At 38.8% G+C, this 16,253-nt stretch overlaps 1 protein-coding gene across 5 annotated transcripts in view; it reads right to left on the reverse strand.

Annotated features, from left to right (window-relative positions):
- The window catches only part of PRKDC (protein kinase, DNA-activated, catalytic subunit), a 243,275-nt gene that overhangs the window by 206,922 nt on the left and 20,100 nt on the right, over window positions 1–16,253 (reverse strand). For 4 of the 5 annotated variants that reach the window (XM_035011120.1, XM_035011117.1, XM_035011116.1 and 1 more), the window contains exons 16-21: window positions 14,900–15,052; window positions 13,070–13,185; window positions 12,580–12,739; window positions 11,764–11,850; window positions 11,204–11,323; window positions 10,633–10,792 (exon numbers count right to left, since the gene is read on the reverse strand). In XM_035011120.1, coding sequence (XP_034867011.1) covers window positions 10,633–10,792; window positions 11,204–11,323; window positions 11,764–11,850; window positions 12,580–12,739; window positions 13,070–13,185; window positions 14,900–15,052 — 796 coding nt within the window. The remainder of the gene's footprint in view (window positions 1–10,632; window positions 10,793–11,203; window positions 11,324–11,763; window positions 11,851–12,579; window positions 12,740–13,069; window positions 13,186–14,899; window positions 15,053–16,253) is intronic. The other variant, XM_035011118.1, reaches the window with a different exon arrangement.

Consider the following 16,253-nt stretch of genomic DNA (forward strand, 5'->3'; position numbering starts at 1 on the left):
TGCTTTCTCTTTGTCTAGTTCTCCTCTCTATAATTTTGTGCTTTTGGTTTGCTTATGCCCAATAAGCTAGTCTCCATGGGTTGGAGCAATAACTAAGAATTTCTCTGCTTACCACTTTGTGACCTTTTGTGTACGGATGTTAGAGATCCACTAGCTGATGGTCCAGAGATAAAGAGAGGATCTGGATTTTTGTTTGTTTTGGGTTTTTTGGTATTTTTTCTTTGAGCTCAAATTAGTTCAGAATTTCACACACTGGGAAAAACAGCTCTTTGATACCTGGACTAGTCAGTGTTTTGTCTCACTCTTGAGTCTCTTGTCTCACTCTTGAGTCTCTTGAGCTATGACTCAAATTGCAGAACTAAAGCAATATGCTCTGCATCTGCTGGCGTATATATGTGCCTGAATTGACAAAGGCCTTTACTTCTCCCTACGTGCATAATGTTCTCCTATATTTGGAGGGTATTAATAGATTAGATTATAAATCTCTTTAAAGACCTCTGTTGTGCCTTATAAAGTAAAATGTAAAATGAATATTCCTGTAATTCTGTGAAAATGCTTTCAGCATTCACTATAAGGCTTTAAATGTGCCATACTTTAAAAAAAAAATCTTAGAAAAACTAATTCAGAAACATTTTAGGAAACCATATTACATAATTAAGGCACATCTTTGGCAAACGAGACAAGTTTAATAATTTTGGTTTAAACTTTTAAAATGGGCATTCTTAAGGGGCGCCTGGGTGGCTCAGTTGGTTAAGCGACTGCCTTCGGCTGAGGTCATGATCCTGGAGTCCCGGGATCGAGTCCCACATCGGGCTCTCTGCTCAGCAGGGAGTCTGCTTCTCCCTCTGACCCTCTTCCCTCTCATGCTCTCTCTCATTCTCTCTCTCACAAATAAATAAAATCTTAAAAAAAAAAAAAAAGAAAAAATGGGCATTCTTAAGATGGCGGGAGAGTAGGGGACCTTGTTTCATCTGGTCCCTCGAATTTAGCTGGGTATCTATCAAACCATTCTAAACACCCACAAATTCAGCCTGAGATGTAAGAAAATATATCTGGAACTCAAGAAGCAGAAAAACAACTGCTGGGGCACCTGGGTGGCTCAGTTGGTTAAGCGGCTGCCTTCAGCTCAGGTCATGATCCCAGGGTCCTGGGATCGAGCCCCACGTTGGGCTCCCTGCTCGGTGGAGAGTCTGCTTCTCCCTCTCCCTCTGCCTGCCTCTCTGCCTACTTGTGCTCTCTATCTGTCAAATAAATAAATAAAATCTTTAAAAAAAAGAAAAGAAAAACAACTGCTTTTTGCAAGATAAGAGGCGCAGAGTCGTGAATCTGCAGGGAGCTACTGGAAGATAAATGGAGGGGGAGGGAGCCTCCATAAGTTGGCTCCTGGAAAGTGATAGAACACCAGAGCACAAAATTGGGACCCTTAGAAATCTGCTCCAGTGAAAGACATCCCTTTCTAAAAGGGGCTCAGGGTCATTGTAGTTTCCAGATCCCAGGAGACACAGAAAGAACTGGGGTGCCTGAACCGACAGAGAGCCCAGGAAGTGGAGTGGGGAAACTGGTTATGGTCAGCGGGCCCAGAAGGGACTCTCATCTCCGGTGGACATAAACTGTAAGCAAGGCCGGTAGGGAGACGGCTCTTTGGGCACCCTGAAAAGGACTAGAAGGTGCAGGCCGTTTACCATCCCGATAGGGATGAAACGTCTATGCCCACAACTGGGCAGCAGCTCTCAGGTTGGTGGTGGCGCTGGACAGGGCAGTAGGGCAGCACCCAACCGTGACCTGAGAGCAGCACAGAAGGGTGCGCGCGTGAGCCCAAACCACTTGCGGTTGCAAAGACACAAAGCGCAGAGACACTCCAGGGTCCCTTGAACTCCCCACCTCCCTGGAGAGTTGCAGTGGGCACGAGCCACGGGAGTCTGCAGAGTCTGGCGCACACAGAAGTGGAGACAGTTTGACCAGGACGGTTTATTGAAGAGGGGGGACCGCAATCTTGCGGCTCTGGGCTGGAGATGTGGGCATGGCCATTTTTGCTCTGACCCTCTGAAGAGGCGTGGGAAACTTCCAGGGAACAGAAGCCACACAGACGACCAGCTTACATTGAACCAACTCTGCCTAGGCAAAGATACCTGAGAAGCAACACAGCACACCCCTCCACGAGAAGATAGACTGGAGGTACAGGTGAATGACAAGCTTATGGATCCCACAAGACTGTAAAACCCTAGCACCAGCAGAAAATAGTAAATTGAGCTCCAGGTGTTTCTTCACAACTCATTTATCCTTCAGTCTAAAATTTTCAATTTCTTTTTTTTTTTTTTTACCTTTTTGCTGTTTCAACTAAATTCTTATTTTACCCACTTACATTTTAAGTCACTTTTTAACTTCTATTTTTTCACATGCTTCATTCCAGTCCTTTTTTCACTCTACTCAATTTTATTGAATATATAAATATATACATATATAAAGTTTTGCTTTCTTTGCAATTTTGGGATGTAGTGTTTTCTAACACACAGACCAAAATTCAATCAGGAACAAGTGAATCACCCTGCTTTGTCCACACTGTGAGATTAGAGTCTCTCTTCCCCACCCTTTTTTATTGTTTAGTTTCATTTTGGCTTTGTTTGTTTTTCTGTGGTGGCATCCGACCACTTTGGATTTTTTTCCAGGGTGCATTTTGCTTGGGTCATGGTTGACATTTTGGACTCTGTTCATTCGCTCACTCATCCTTCCCTGGACAGAATGACTAGAAGGAATTCACAACAAAGGAAAGAACCAGAGGCAATGTTATTTGCCACAGAGCTAATCAATATGGATATAAGTAAGATGTCAGAGATAGAATTCATGATAGCAATTATAAACTTAATAGCTAGGCTTGAGGGGCCCCTGGGTAGCTCAGATGATTAAGCATCTGTCTTCGGCTCAGGTCATTATCCCAGGGTCCTGGGATCAAGCCCCATACTGGGCTCCTGGCTCAGCAGGGAGCCTGCTTCTGCCTCTCCCCCTGCTCATGCTCTCTCTCTGTATGGCTCTGTCTCAAATGAATAAATAAAATCTTTAAAAAAAATAGCTAGGCTTGAAAGAAAAGCATAAATGACAATACAGAATCTCTAAGGGCAGAAATGAGAACTAATCAGGTGGAACTTAAAAATGCTATGAGATTCTATAACAGCTAGGGTCAATAAAGCAGAAGAGAGAATAAGTGATCTAGAAGACAGGCTGATGGAAAGGAAGGAAGTTGAGGAAAAGAGAGAAAGACAACTAACAGCCCATGAAGAAAGCCTTTGAGAATTTAATGATTCCTTGAAACAAACCAATGTTAGAATTATTGGGATTAAAAGGGCGTGGAGAGAGAGAGGGCTGGAAGGTACATTTGAGCAAATCATGGCTGAGAACTTCCCTAAACTGGGGAAGGAAACAAGCATTCATGTCCAAGAAGCAGAGAGGACCCCTCATAAAATAACAAAATAGATCAACACCCTGAAATATAATAGTGAAGCTTGCAAATCATCGAGAAAAAGAAGCTATACTGAGAGCACAGCTAGGAAGAGGAGGTTCCTTACCTACAGAGGGAGGAACATAAGAATAACATCAGACCTATCCACAGAAACCCGGCAAGCCAGAAAGGGCTGACAAGATATATTCAGGGTACTCAATGAGAAGAATATGCAGCCAAGAATACTTTATCCAGCAAGGCTGTCATTCAGAACTGAAAGAGAGAGAATATCCAGGACAGACAGAAAGTGAAGAATATGTGACCACCAAGCCAGCCCTGCAAGAATATTAAGGGGGATTCTGTATGCAAAGAGGGACCCGAAGAGTAACACAGACCAGAAGGTAACAGAGACAATCTACAGAAACAGGGACTTTACAGGCAATACAATGGCACTAAATTCGTATCTTTCAATGTTACTCTGAATGTAAATGGGCTAAATGCTCCAACCAAAAGACACAGGGTATCAGATTGGATAAAAAAGCAAGAACCATCCATATGTTGTCTACAAGAGACTCATTTTAGACCTAAAGACACCTCCAGACTGAAAGTGAGGGGTTGGAGAAACATTTACCATGCTAATGGACCCCAAAAGAAAGCTGGGGTAGCAATCCTTATATCAAACAAATTAGATTTTAAACCAAAGACTATTGTAAGAGATGTAGAGGGACACTATATCATACTTAAAGGGTCTATCTAACAACTATAAATATGTCAACGTGGGAGCAGCCAATTATATAAAACAATTAATAACCAAAATAAAGAAATACATTGATAATAATACATTAATAGTAGGGGACTTCAATACCCCACTCACAGCAATGTAGATCATCTAAGCAGAAGATCAACAAAGAAACAAGGGCTTTGAATGACACACTGGACCAGATGGACTTGGCTGGTGTGTGTGTGTGTGTGTGTATATACACACATATACACACAGAACATTCCATCTTAAATCAACAAAAACTCATTCTTCTCAGTGCACATGGAACTTTCTCCAGAATACATCACATACTGAATCACAAATCAGGTCTAGACCAATACCAAAAGACTGAGATTATTCCCTGCAATTTTCAGACCACAATGCTTTCAAACTTGAACTCAATTTAATCACAAGAAGAAATTTAGAAGGAACTCGAACACTTGCAGGCTAAAGAGCATTCTGCTAAAGAATGAATGGGTCAACCAGGAAATTAAAGAGGAACTTGCAAACTAATGAGAATGAAAATACATTGGTTCAAAATCTATGGGATACTGCAAAGGCAGTCCTAAGATAGCAGTACATAGCAATCCAAGCCTCTCTCAAAAAATACAAATTAAAAAAAATAAAATTTCAAATAAAAAAAAGGTCTATTTTGTCCAATAGAAATACTACTACTCTGGCTTTTCTTTTTTAATTTCCAGTTGCAGAGAAGATCCTTCCATCCCTTCACTTTCAGTCTGTATGTGTCTTTTTGTCCTTTGGTCTGACGTGAGTCATTATAGGCAGCATATTGATGGGTCTTGTTTAGTTTTAGTTTTTTTAATCCATTCACTTTCTGTCTTTTGATTGAAGCATTAGTCCATTTACATTTAAAGTAATTACTGATAGGTATGTACTTATTGCCATTTTGTTCATTGTTCTCTGGTTGTGTTAAAGTTCTCATTCCTTTCCTCTTCTCTTGCTCTCTTCCCTTGTGATATGATGACTTTCACTGCATATTTGGGTTCCTTTCTCTTTATTATTTGTGTATCTACTATAGGTTTTTGAGTTGTGGTTACCATGAGGTTTATAACACCCTATGTAAATAGCAGTCTATTTTTTTTTTTTTAAGATTTTATTTATTTATTTGAGAGAGAGAGAATGAGAGACTGAGAGCACGAGAGGGAAGAGGGCAGAGGGAGAAGCAGACCCCCTGCTGAGCAAGGAGCCCGATGTGGGACTCGATCCAGGGACTCCAGGATCATGACCTGAGCCGAAGGCAGTCGCTTAACCAACTGAGCCACCCAGGCGCCCTATAGCAGTCTATTTTAAATTGATGGTCATTAGGGGCACCTAGGGGGCTCAGTCAGGTTAAGTGTCTGCCTTCAGCTCTGGCCATGATCTCAGGGTCCTGGGATTGAGCCCAACGTCAGGCTCCCAGCTCAGTGGGGAGTCTGCTTCTACCTCTCCCTCTGCCTCCTCCTGCCCCCCCCATGCTCTGTCTCACTCTCTCAAATAAAATCTTTAAAAAAAATTGATGGTCATTTATGACTGAACATATTCTAAAAGTAGCACATTTTTACTCCCCCATGTTTTTTACTCAATATTTTTTTTTACTCAATATTTTTACATCTCTTTATTTTGCATACCTCTTAACTATCATAGGTATAATTGCTTTTACTACCTTTGTTTAGTGATTAATCCACTATCTTCACTATGTATTTACCTTTACTAGTGAGATTTGTATTTTTATGTATTTTCTTGTTACTAATTAATGCCCTCGCTTTTCAACTTAAAGAAGTCCCTTTAACATTTCTTGTAAGGCCTGGCTTATAGTGATAAACTCCTTTAGTTTTTGTTTGTCTGGGAAACCTCTCTCTCCTTTAATTCTGAATGATAACCTCACTGGGAAGAGTATTCCTTTTTTTTTAAAGATTTTATTTATTTATTTGACAGAGAGATAGAGAGAGAGCACAAGTAGGCAGAGTGGCAGGCAGAGGGAAAGGGAGAAGCAGGCTCTCTGATGAGCAGGGAGCCCGATCCGGGGCTCAATCCCAGGACCCTGGGATCATGACCCGAGTTGAAGGCAGCCACTTAACTGAGCCACCCAGGTGCCCCTGGGAAGAGTATTCTTGATTGTAGTTTTTTTTTTTTTTATCACTTTAAATATATCATGCCACTCTCTTCTGGTCTGCAGTTTCAGCTGAAAAATCAGCTCACAGACTTGTGGGGTTCTCCTTCTATATAATTAGTTGCTTTTCTCTTGCTACTTTCAAGATTTTATTGTTATTTTTTTGCCATTTTAATTATGTGGCTTGCTATGGACCTCTTTGGGTTCATCTTGTTTAGAACTTTCTGTGCCTCCTGGACCTGGATGTCTATTTTCCTTCCCAAGGTTAGGAAGTTTTCAGCCATTATTTATTCAAGTAAAATTTCTGCCCCTTTGTCTACTTCTTCTGGACTCCCATAGTGCCTATGTTAGTATGCCTGATGTTGTCCCAAAGAGCCCTTATTCTTATTTTTAAAAATTCATTTTTCTTTTCCTATCATTTTCCTGTTTCATTTGAGTAATTTCCACCACCCGGTCTTCTAGATCACTGATCCATTCTTCTATATCATCTAATCTGCTGGCTGTGAGGGCCGGCTATGACTGTTCTGGGTATACTGGTGGTGGGGCTGCCCCTGCAAGGCAGGAGTTGATGGTGGGGAGGCAGTCTTGGCTGAGGTTGCCTACAGGGTGTGGTGGGGTTGGAGCCACTTGGGGTTGGGGAGCACTGGTCCAGGCCAAAGTCACCTGCCAGTACACTGGGGTGGGAGCCATTTTGGAGGGGTGTCTGCCAAGGTGGGCAGGTTGCACAGGGCTGGTTCACAGAGGAAAACCAGCGCAGGGTAATTGGTGCCAGCAAGACAGAGTGTCAGACCTGGCATCCATTAACACTGGATGCCATGAGAGGGGGGAGGGTCAGAGGGAGAAGCATACTCCCCGATGAGCAGGGAGCCCAATGCAGGACTCGATCCTGGGACTCCAGGATCATGACCTGAGCCAAAGGCAGTCGCTTAACCAACTGAGCCACCCAGGCGCCCCAGCCCCCTCTCTTTTTCTCTTCCTTTCTGGCTCTCTCTGTCTTTCTCTCACATGCACATACTTATATACATACATATGTATGTATATTCCCAGAGAAAGTTCCTACATAGCCCTACCCCTCCAGCATACATTCTTAAATCAGTCAATAAATCTCCTTCACATATGATCCAGGTGCTTTTCAAACTGCTGCCTGTGCTCGGTCTCAGAGTGAGTGAGTCTGTGTACGGGCCCTTTAAAAGTGCAGTCTTGGTTTCTCATAGCCTTCCAGCTCTTCCAGAATTAAGTCTCAGTGGTTTTGAAAGTCATATGTCATGGGGCTCATCTTCCTGGTACAGGTTCCCAGGGAAGGGTGCCCAATATAGGGTTTAAACCCTTTGCTCCTCAGGGAGGACCTCCACACCTATGATATTCCTCCTGCTTGTGGGTCACTGCACTGGGAGTAAGGGTCTTGGCCAGTCTTCACCTCTGCCCTTCCTGTCTCAATGTGACTTTTTATCTTTAGCTATAAAAGAGCTGTTTTGTTAGTCTCAGGTCATTCTCAGAGAGAGGTGCTTTATATGTGATTGTAGCTTCAGTGTGTCCATGGGAGGAAGTGCACTCAGGATTCTCCTACTCCACCATCTTGATCCTCCCCTGTGATTATCTTCTTTTGCTGATCCAAATTATCCCCAATTTGGCCTGTGACATTTCTCCATCATTCTTTGAACACTTCCTTAATTTCCTGATGTCTCAGAAAATATAATATTCTAGGTTTATCTTGTATTTTCCCTGTTCCAAGCTGGAGCCAGTCATCTCTTCAAGGAGTACTGGTTTCTTTTAGGGTAAAATGATATTTATTTATTTATTTATTTAAAGATTTTATTTATTTATTTGACAGAGAGAGACCAGCGAGAGAGGGAACACAAGCAGGGGGGATCCTGGGACCCTGGGATCCTGGGACCCTGGGATCATGACCTGAGCTGAAGGCAGACGCTTAACGACTGAGCCACCCAGGCGCCCCAGGGTAAAATGATATTTAGAAGCTATAATCTGGGCAATAGGTTTGCTCATTACTATTAAGGTATCACTACTCCAAGGCAGGTCCTTTCAGTGGACTGATCTGAAATGTATGCATGTATTATATATACATACACATACACACACACACACTTTCATTTCTATTTCTACATTTACTTATCCATATATGTATGTATATAAGTATGTGCATGTGAGAGAAAGACAGAGAGAGAGCCAGAAAGGAAGAGAAAAAGAAAGAGGGGGATGGGGCGCCTGGGTGGCTCAGTTGGTTAAGCAGCTGACTCTTGGTGTTTGACTTGGGTCGTGATCTCAGGGTCATGGGGTTGGGCCCCACGTCAGGCTCCGTGCTCAGTGCGGAATCTGCCTATCCCTCTTTTTGCTCCCCACCCCGCTCAAGCGCTCTCTAAAATAAATAAATAAAATCTTAAAAAAAAAAAAAAAAAAGGAAAGAAATACACATTGCAACATTTAGGCATAAATATCCATGATGCCTGCAACTTACTCACAAAGGGTTCAGAAAAAAATGTCATGTGTAAATACACACACCTATATTATCTTGAAATACAAGGAGTGTACATGTAATGATAAAGCAAAGGGAACAAAACCTTACCTGTGGAATCTGTGTAAAGTGTATACAGGAGTTCCTTTCACTATTAATGCAACTATCCTGAAAGTTTGATCATTTCAAATAAAACATTACTAAAAATAGTTTTTAAGATTATGGATTTTCTCTTGTTATTTAATTTTACTCACTGTTTTTCCCTATCTTCTAATTATCTACATTACACATATTTATGAGTAGATAAATCCTCTGCTTAGAAGAATCACAGTATCTTCCCTTATTCATTTAAAAGAAACATGGGATGCCTTGGTGGCTCAGTCGGTTAAGCGTCTGCCTTGAGTTCAGGTCATGATCCCAGGGTCCTGGGATTGAGTCCCGCATCAGGCTCCCTGCTCAGCGGGAAGCCTGCTTCTCCTTCTGCCTGCTCCCCTGCTTGTGTTCCCTCTCTCTCTCTGACAAATAAAAATAAAATCTTTAAAAAAAAATAAAAGAAACACATCATTTCCTTTTTTTTCTTAAAGATTTTATTTATTTATTTGAGAGAGAGACAGAGCACGAGTGCGGGGAGAGGCAGAGAGAGAGGAAGAGGGAGAAGCAGACTCCCTGCTAAGTGGGAAGCCTGATACAGAGCTTGATTCCAGGACCCTGAGATAATGACCTGAGCCAAAGTCAGATGCTTGACTGAGTCACCCAGGTGCCCCAAAAGAAACATAAATCTTTTCAATGAGCTAACTGACTGAACTAAATTCCAGAAAGCAAAAAGTACCATTTGCTACTAGATATATTCATTTTTTAAACTAAGTCCATGTATTTTAGTGATTTACTCAAATAGCAGCAATCCTTATATAATGTGAATTTCTAAAGCCTAAGTAAGCTATAAACATTAACTAGCTTATATTTTTTTGTCTCTAAATAATGCTTGTTATTGTTAGCATTTACAGAAAAATCTCTCAAAATTGTGACTCTTCTTAAACTCTGAATATGCATCAAGGTTGTCATAAAAACCAGACTCTGAATAAAATGTGTCACACAACTTCCACTTAAATGTTTCCAAACCAACAAAACTTAAGTTGAACAAAAAATGACTTACATAGATACAATTAACACTTAATTTTCCACTTAATTCATTTAATTTTTCATGACAGTAATGTTTAAATTCTTAGCAATATTTCAGTGTCTTTCTCCAATCTGAATCTTTCTTTTTGCTCCATCTAATAACAATGTTCATCTTCATTCTGGTTCAAGTAAATCTGTCTTCTGAACTCTACTACTTTTCTTGACCAGTATACTTTTGCCTGGCCAATGATTTTTTCCCTTTGAATCTTTTCCTAAACCTGTATCTACTATGATAATTCTTCATAACTGGCTAATATTAGTACTTCATCAATTATATTTGGAAAACCAATAAAAATCAACAAAATGTAAAATTAATATTGAATTTTTATAGTTTTAATTCCCATTTAACAATGTATTTATTTATTTATTTCAAGGCAGTGTATTAGGATTTATAAGGCGTTCATGATATTAAAGATAGAGCTCTTGCCCTTGAAGATTCTATAAATCTTGGTAGGATATAAGTGAGTAAAATGAAAAACAGGTTTAATACCTCAATTATATGTCCCAATGTTATTTCTTATGTCCCAATTATACTGACTAAATTGGGGAGATAACAAAAATATCAAACATATTTTAAATATGTTCAAATTTCAGAAATTATAAAAATACAAATAGTCCTATTGAAGTTATTACATTGCTATTTTATTTAAGATACACATCACAATTCTTCTAAACCTTACCTGATAAGGCTGAAGTTTTCAGATATCCATCAAGGCTGGGTAAAATGTCTTTATAATGGGGCTGAATTACATGTTTGCCAATGTAAACAGACCATTCTTCTAGGGCATTCAGGCCTACTTCTGCCAGTGGGGTATAGCTCAGGCCCAGTTTAAAAGCCATCTATATATTAATACAAACAGGGTAAGCTGAAATGTAGGAAATTTAACATTTAAAGAAAAAACACCAATTAGTTTTGGTTTCTAATGAATAAACCCTTCTACTGACAGATATTTCTGGAGGTAAGTAGTGCATCCCATGTCATTATTGGGAAAACAAACACCATCAGTCTATGTAGTTGGTGTTACACTGCAGACTTTGAACACATAGGTTTAATCCTCATGTCCACCTGTAAGGGAAGCTCTGAGAGGCCAAGCCAAGTATCCCAAGTCCCAAAGCTACTAAGTGGCAGAACCAGGGGTGTCTGATGGGTAAGCACCTACTGTGACTGCAGTGGCAAGACCTTGATATTTCCATGTTTTCTAGAAAACATAACATTACGTGAAGAAAATGGATTTAAGATAATGCATCTACCTGCAATGCAGGAACGTAGGCTCTAATATCAAGTTCAATGATGTCATGTGGCAGGGACAGAATAAAGGTCAAACAGGAGGCCAAAAGTTCATCTTTGTATTGCTTCATTTTAACTGAAACCTTAACAAGAAAGAAGAGAAATACAGTGCTATGCACCTGACTAGAGCCTATAATTTGAAAATCAACTAAAAAATATTTACCTTATTCTCAAATATAAAAAGTGATCATGCAGCTTTTATATGACATGGCTTAATTACAAATTAAGCACTAATCTCGAGGAAAAGTTCATTTGTTGAAGTACTTAATTCTCATTATAAGAGAGCTAAAGAATCCATTAGTTTCAAGTTGAAATCATTCAAGGTGTATCATGAAAACTCAAGGGATTTTTGAAACACAATGATTTTCCTCTATCAGTGTTTCCTAATCCCTTAATCCCAATCTGGATTAAGCAAACCAATTTTTAAGTAATTAGATAATTTATGATCACTAAGATTTTTTATCAACATACTTTCCTTTTTAAATAGCCCATGATAACACTGCAAAAATCATTTAAAAGTTACCTCTTTACCAAATTTTGCAAGCAAAGCAAAGCAAGAATACTTTTCTGGATCCTCAGGAGACTGTGTCTGACCCTTCAGACCAACTCCCTGTCGAATAAAGCAGTAAATTAGTAAAGTGAACAATAATCATGGATTTGTGTGTCCTAACCTAGCACTTCTAAGGGGTGACTCCATTTTCACTTTGCCAAGGTCTTATGCAGAGAGGAAAAAAAACTGGCTCTGATAACACTTCAGGCAGAGGACAGTGAGAAAGCATAGGATGGAAAGTGAACGGCTGGTCAAAAGCCAGAGGCCTAGCTAAATCCATTCCCCCCTTCCCTGTCTTCCAATACATACACCTATGAACCAAGAGAACTGCTCACCCTGTATGTAACCAGTTGGACCACTCATGATTGACTATAGAGTGTTAGCTATACTAATTCAGTTATTCTCAAATGTCGCTAGCCAACAGATGACCTGGGTGGTTTGTGAGCACAGACTGCTCAGCCTTGCCCCCAGAGTTTCTGATTAGATAAGTCTGCAGAGGGCATATATTTCCCAAGTAATGCTGATACTGGTCCTAGACCACACTTTGAGAACTTCTGTTAATCTAACCTTATTAGCCAAGTGTTTGTAAATCAGAACAGGAAATGCTATTAATTTTTTTAACAGTGTCATTCAATTGCCACTCACACTATCAGTTTTTAAAAGTACGGAAAATACAATGAGATTTTAAAACTGCAATATACTATAATCTTTTATAATGCCTTTATACATACTCATACAACCTAAAAAACAAAAGAATATTCAATGTTCCCACAAAAAAAAAAAGCTTACCTCAAAATATTTTATTTTCTTGGCATTTCTCATAGCAACAGAAAGCAATTTGTAGAAACCACTGATGAGAGGCAACCGTGTAGACTGCAAAATTAATTCATATGCAAATGAATGTACCCATGGCTCAAAAAATTCTACATGTTTCTCAGGAAGAATCTCTCTGTAAAAACAAATTAAAAGCTTAATGTAGAATTTCTTACCATATATTTTTATTTAGCTTCAAAATTATAAGGGACATAATCAAAAAGGTATATGATTCCATTATATGAACATTTTCATATTCCCTTTTTTCCCCACCTGAGCATCTTTTAAAGAGAAAAACAATGGTAATTCTAAGCTGGTATGTTTATAGATATATTTTAATGGTTCATATAAGCAATTTTAGAGTTTAAAACTATTTCATTTCATACATCTGTGTACGTGGTTTTCCTATATTATAGCTAATAACTGGTGATTTCCACCCTTAAATAATTAGAATTTTAAAAAATACCTGCAAAATTCCACCAGGTTAAAGAAAGCTGAAAAATCTTTGGGTTTAGCAGGATGCAAGTTAGCAGCTGGATCTGAGGTCGGGATCACCCAAACACCAGTAACTTCCTTTTCATCCTTAAAAGTAGATGTACCCAAACAAACATTGTATCAAAGTGAGAAAGGTACAGATGGGTCCTCAAAATTACAACTAATACAATTTAATAAAGCTGACAGAGCTTGCAGAAAACATTAAAGAAAAGGACACATAGGAAGTTACAAAGTGAGGTGAGTGGTGCAAATACAAAATATAAAGGGGGGGCTGTAACTTTTTGAAGCAAAAAACCTGTTGACAGAGGTAGAATTTCAGAACACAAAAAGTGTCAGTAATGACTTGCAGGTTTCAAGCTGAGAACCAGAGGAATAATTGACCATGTTAAGTAACAGTAACTTACTATGAACATACTGTGCTTGTGTTATGAAACTCAGGTGGAAATGTTAAACAAGCAGTTAGAAATACAGACCGGGGAGCGCCTGGGTGGCTCAGTTAGTTAAGCGGCCGACTCTTGATTTCGGCTCAGGTCATGATCTAAAGGTCCTGGGACAAAGCCCTGTGCTGGGCTCTGTGCTCAGCAGGGAGGCTGCTTGGAGATTCTCTCCCTCTGCCCCTCCCCCAATTTGCGTGCACAAGCACACTCTCTCAAATAAATAAATCTTAAAAAAAAAGGAAAAGAAATGCAGACTGGAAGCTGTAAAAAAGGAGGGTATAAGGCGGAGTATAGGCTTACTGGGAAATGCTCACAGAGGTGACCACTGACCTCCTGGAGGTGAAACAGAAGAGAGCAGAAAACAAGAAGAGAAAGAAAGTGCAAGGGAAGCCACTGAAGACAACGAAAGTGACAAAGACATGTATCCTAAAAAGCATGTTTGTTGGCTGACACAGTTCCAGGAAGCCCCTTCAGCAACTTTTTCAATGAAATTATTTTAGACATAAACAAAGCATAAAAAGTAATAGAACACACACTGGTGTTCCCATCAACTAGCATAAAAAATAGAACAATACAAATGCAATACAGTCAATGTGATAAATGGCCTTTTACTGCTTCCTTTATTTATCCTCTGCATATCCACCCCATTATCTCTTGTCTAACTTCACGGTACTGCAGTAGAAGTACACATGTACTAACATGCATAATCTAATCTAAGGGAAAAAAAAAATCACTGGGCTGAAAAGCAAATTAGATGTTTTCCACTGGAACTCAAGCCCTTCAACACTAGTGTCATTACCATAGTGTTTTACTAAAACTTGTCCTCAGATAAGAGCAGAGCAGCTTCTAGCTGGCGGCCTTAAACCATGACTTACCTTCTATCCAGGCCGGGAAATCTGGATACAGAAAAAAGGGAATGTGTATTCTTCATTTTCTGCCTATTGCCTATATTCTACTATCTCAAGAATACATTTAGTACTTTGCACCCAGACTTTGGAGTTTCCTTAGCTATAAACAATAGGAATTCCAGGTTTCCCTACCCTACTACAAAAAGTCACCTCTACGCAAAGTAAGATTTGACTCTTTACTATTGCTAAGAAATGAGTAAAAACCTAGTAAACAACTTTTTAAAAATAAGTGGTTTCAAAATATTAAACATATAAATTACTTTTTGAACAAATATAGGAATAACATTTTCTACACACTGGGCTATTCAAATAGCAAAGTATCAATGACACACATGAATGCCGCAGAAATCAATTTCCTACAACATTCTACAAATGTGCTATTATTCCCTGGATGCTTACATACAAAGAGAGCTGGTATAAAAATGATGGAAAATTATTATTGACAAAACCTCTAACCTCGTGTCCCCCAACATTCTGTTTCTCTAGTGTAAGATCCAATTTCTCAATAATCTTCAAAACTGATTTGACAAATTCATCATATAGCAAACGATTCAGATTTTGAAAGGAGGAATTCACAAAGAGAAATGCTTCATCTGCTAAAAGAGACTCCTTTAAATAAAGAAAAATAATAAACTTCAAAATTTAATGTAAACAAGTATCTGTATAAGCATTACAATGCATATATGTATACGCATAATTAGGTATTATAGAAACTTCTGTGTAAACTACAGCAGATTTACCTGGAAGTTTTCAAGCTGAAAAATGTAGACACTTTCCTAAATTACTAGGACAGTATCATTTCAGTCAGATATGACCTACCCAGGCATGTAACAGATACAAAGCACACAGTGGCAAATGAGAAGATTTAGGCCAATCCTTGTCAAGGCATTTATCTCACTTGGTGTGTGTGTGTGTGTGTGTGTGTGTAAAAACACATATGTATACTATACACACACATACATTATATACTTATGTTTGTGGAAATACACATCCTTATACATTTATGTATAAACACAAAAATATGCATGCATGCACATATATATACACATGTAAGCATACATACATGTGAAAAAATGTATACCTATCCTCAGAATGGACTTAAAAGTATAATTTGTCATTTCTGTAAAAGTGAAAATATTCTACTATTCCAAAAACATAGACCAATTACTCTGCCTTCACTCAAATATTCTATGGAACTTGACCTCAAACTATAGGAATATCTAATGTCACATATAAGAAAGAAATATTAAGTAAAATTACTAACACTGCTATACTATTTTATCTCAATACGAAAACAACTAAAAACTCCTAAGATTTTTCACAGGATAGAAATCATCTATGGACAAAAATTGTTTTTCCTAGGCTATAATGCTTTGTCAAAGTCTATGATAAAATGGTGGCTAGAACCAGGCTTAAAGCTGACATCAGAGAAAGATCTACCAGAAACATTAAGCAGGAGGCATTATTCTAATCATAAATAATGTAAATAACTGTGTACCAATCTTCTTCACACCAACTGAATCAGTGAGATTTATCTCTTTTTAATCTTCATCTTTAACAAATAAAGAGAATAGCTCTCCCATGGTGACAATACTGTTACACTTTTGTTACCTAAGAGGCTGGATCTGTTAGGAAGAATAACTTAGCATCAAAAATACTACACTGGCTACTCATGGATGAAATGAGGACTCAGCTACGGCAATTATTAAGTTTACATGAGTTGTACGATTTTGTTCTTAACTTATACCATTTTAATTTTTTATTACTCAAAGTACTTAAAAAAAAAACCAATGGAAAAGTTAGTAAAATT

This window comes from Mirounga leonina, unplaced genomic scaffold, assembly GCF_011800145.1.
Source record: "Mirounga leonina isolate KUSES-001 unplaced genomic scaffold, KU_Mleo_1.0 Mir_165, whole genome shotgun sequence".
Classification (NCBI taxonomy): Eukaryota; Metazoa; Chordata; class Mammalia; order Carnivora; family Phocidae; genus Mirounga; species Mirounga leonina.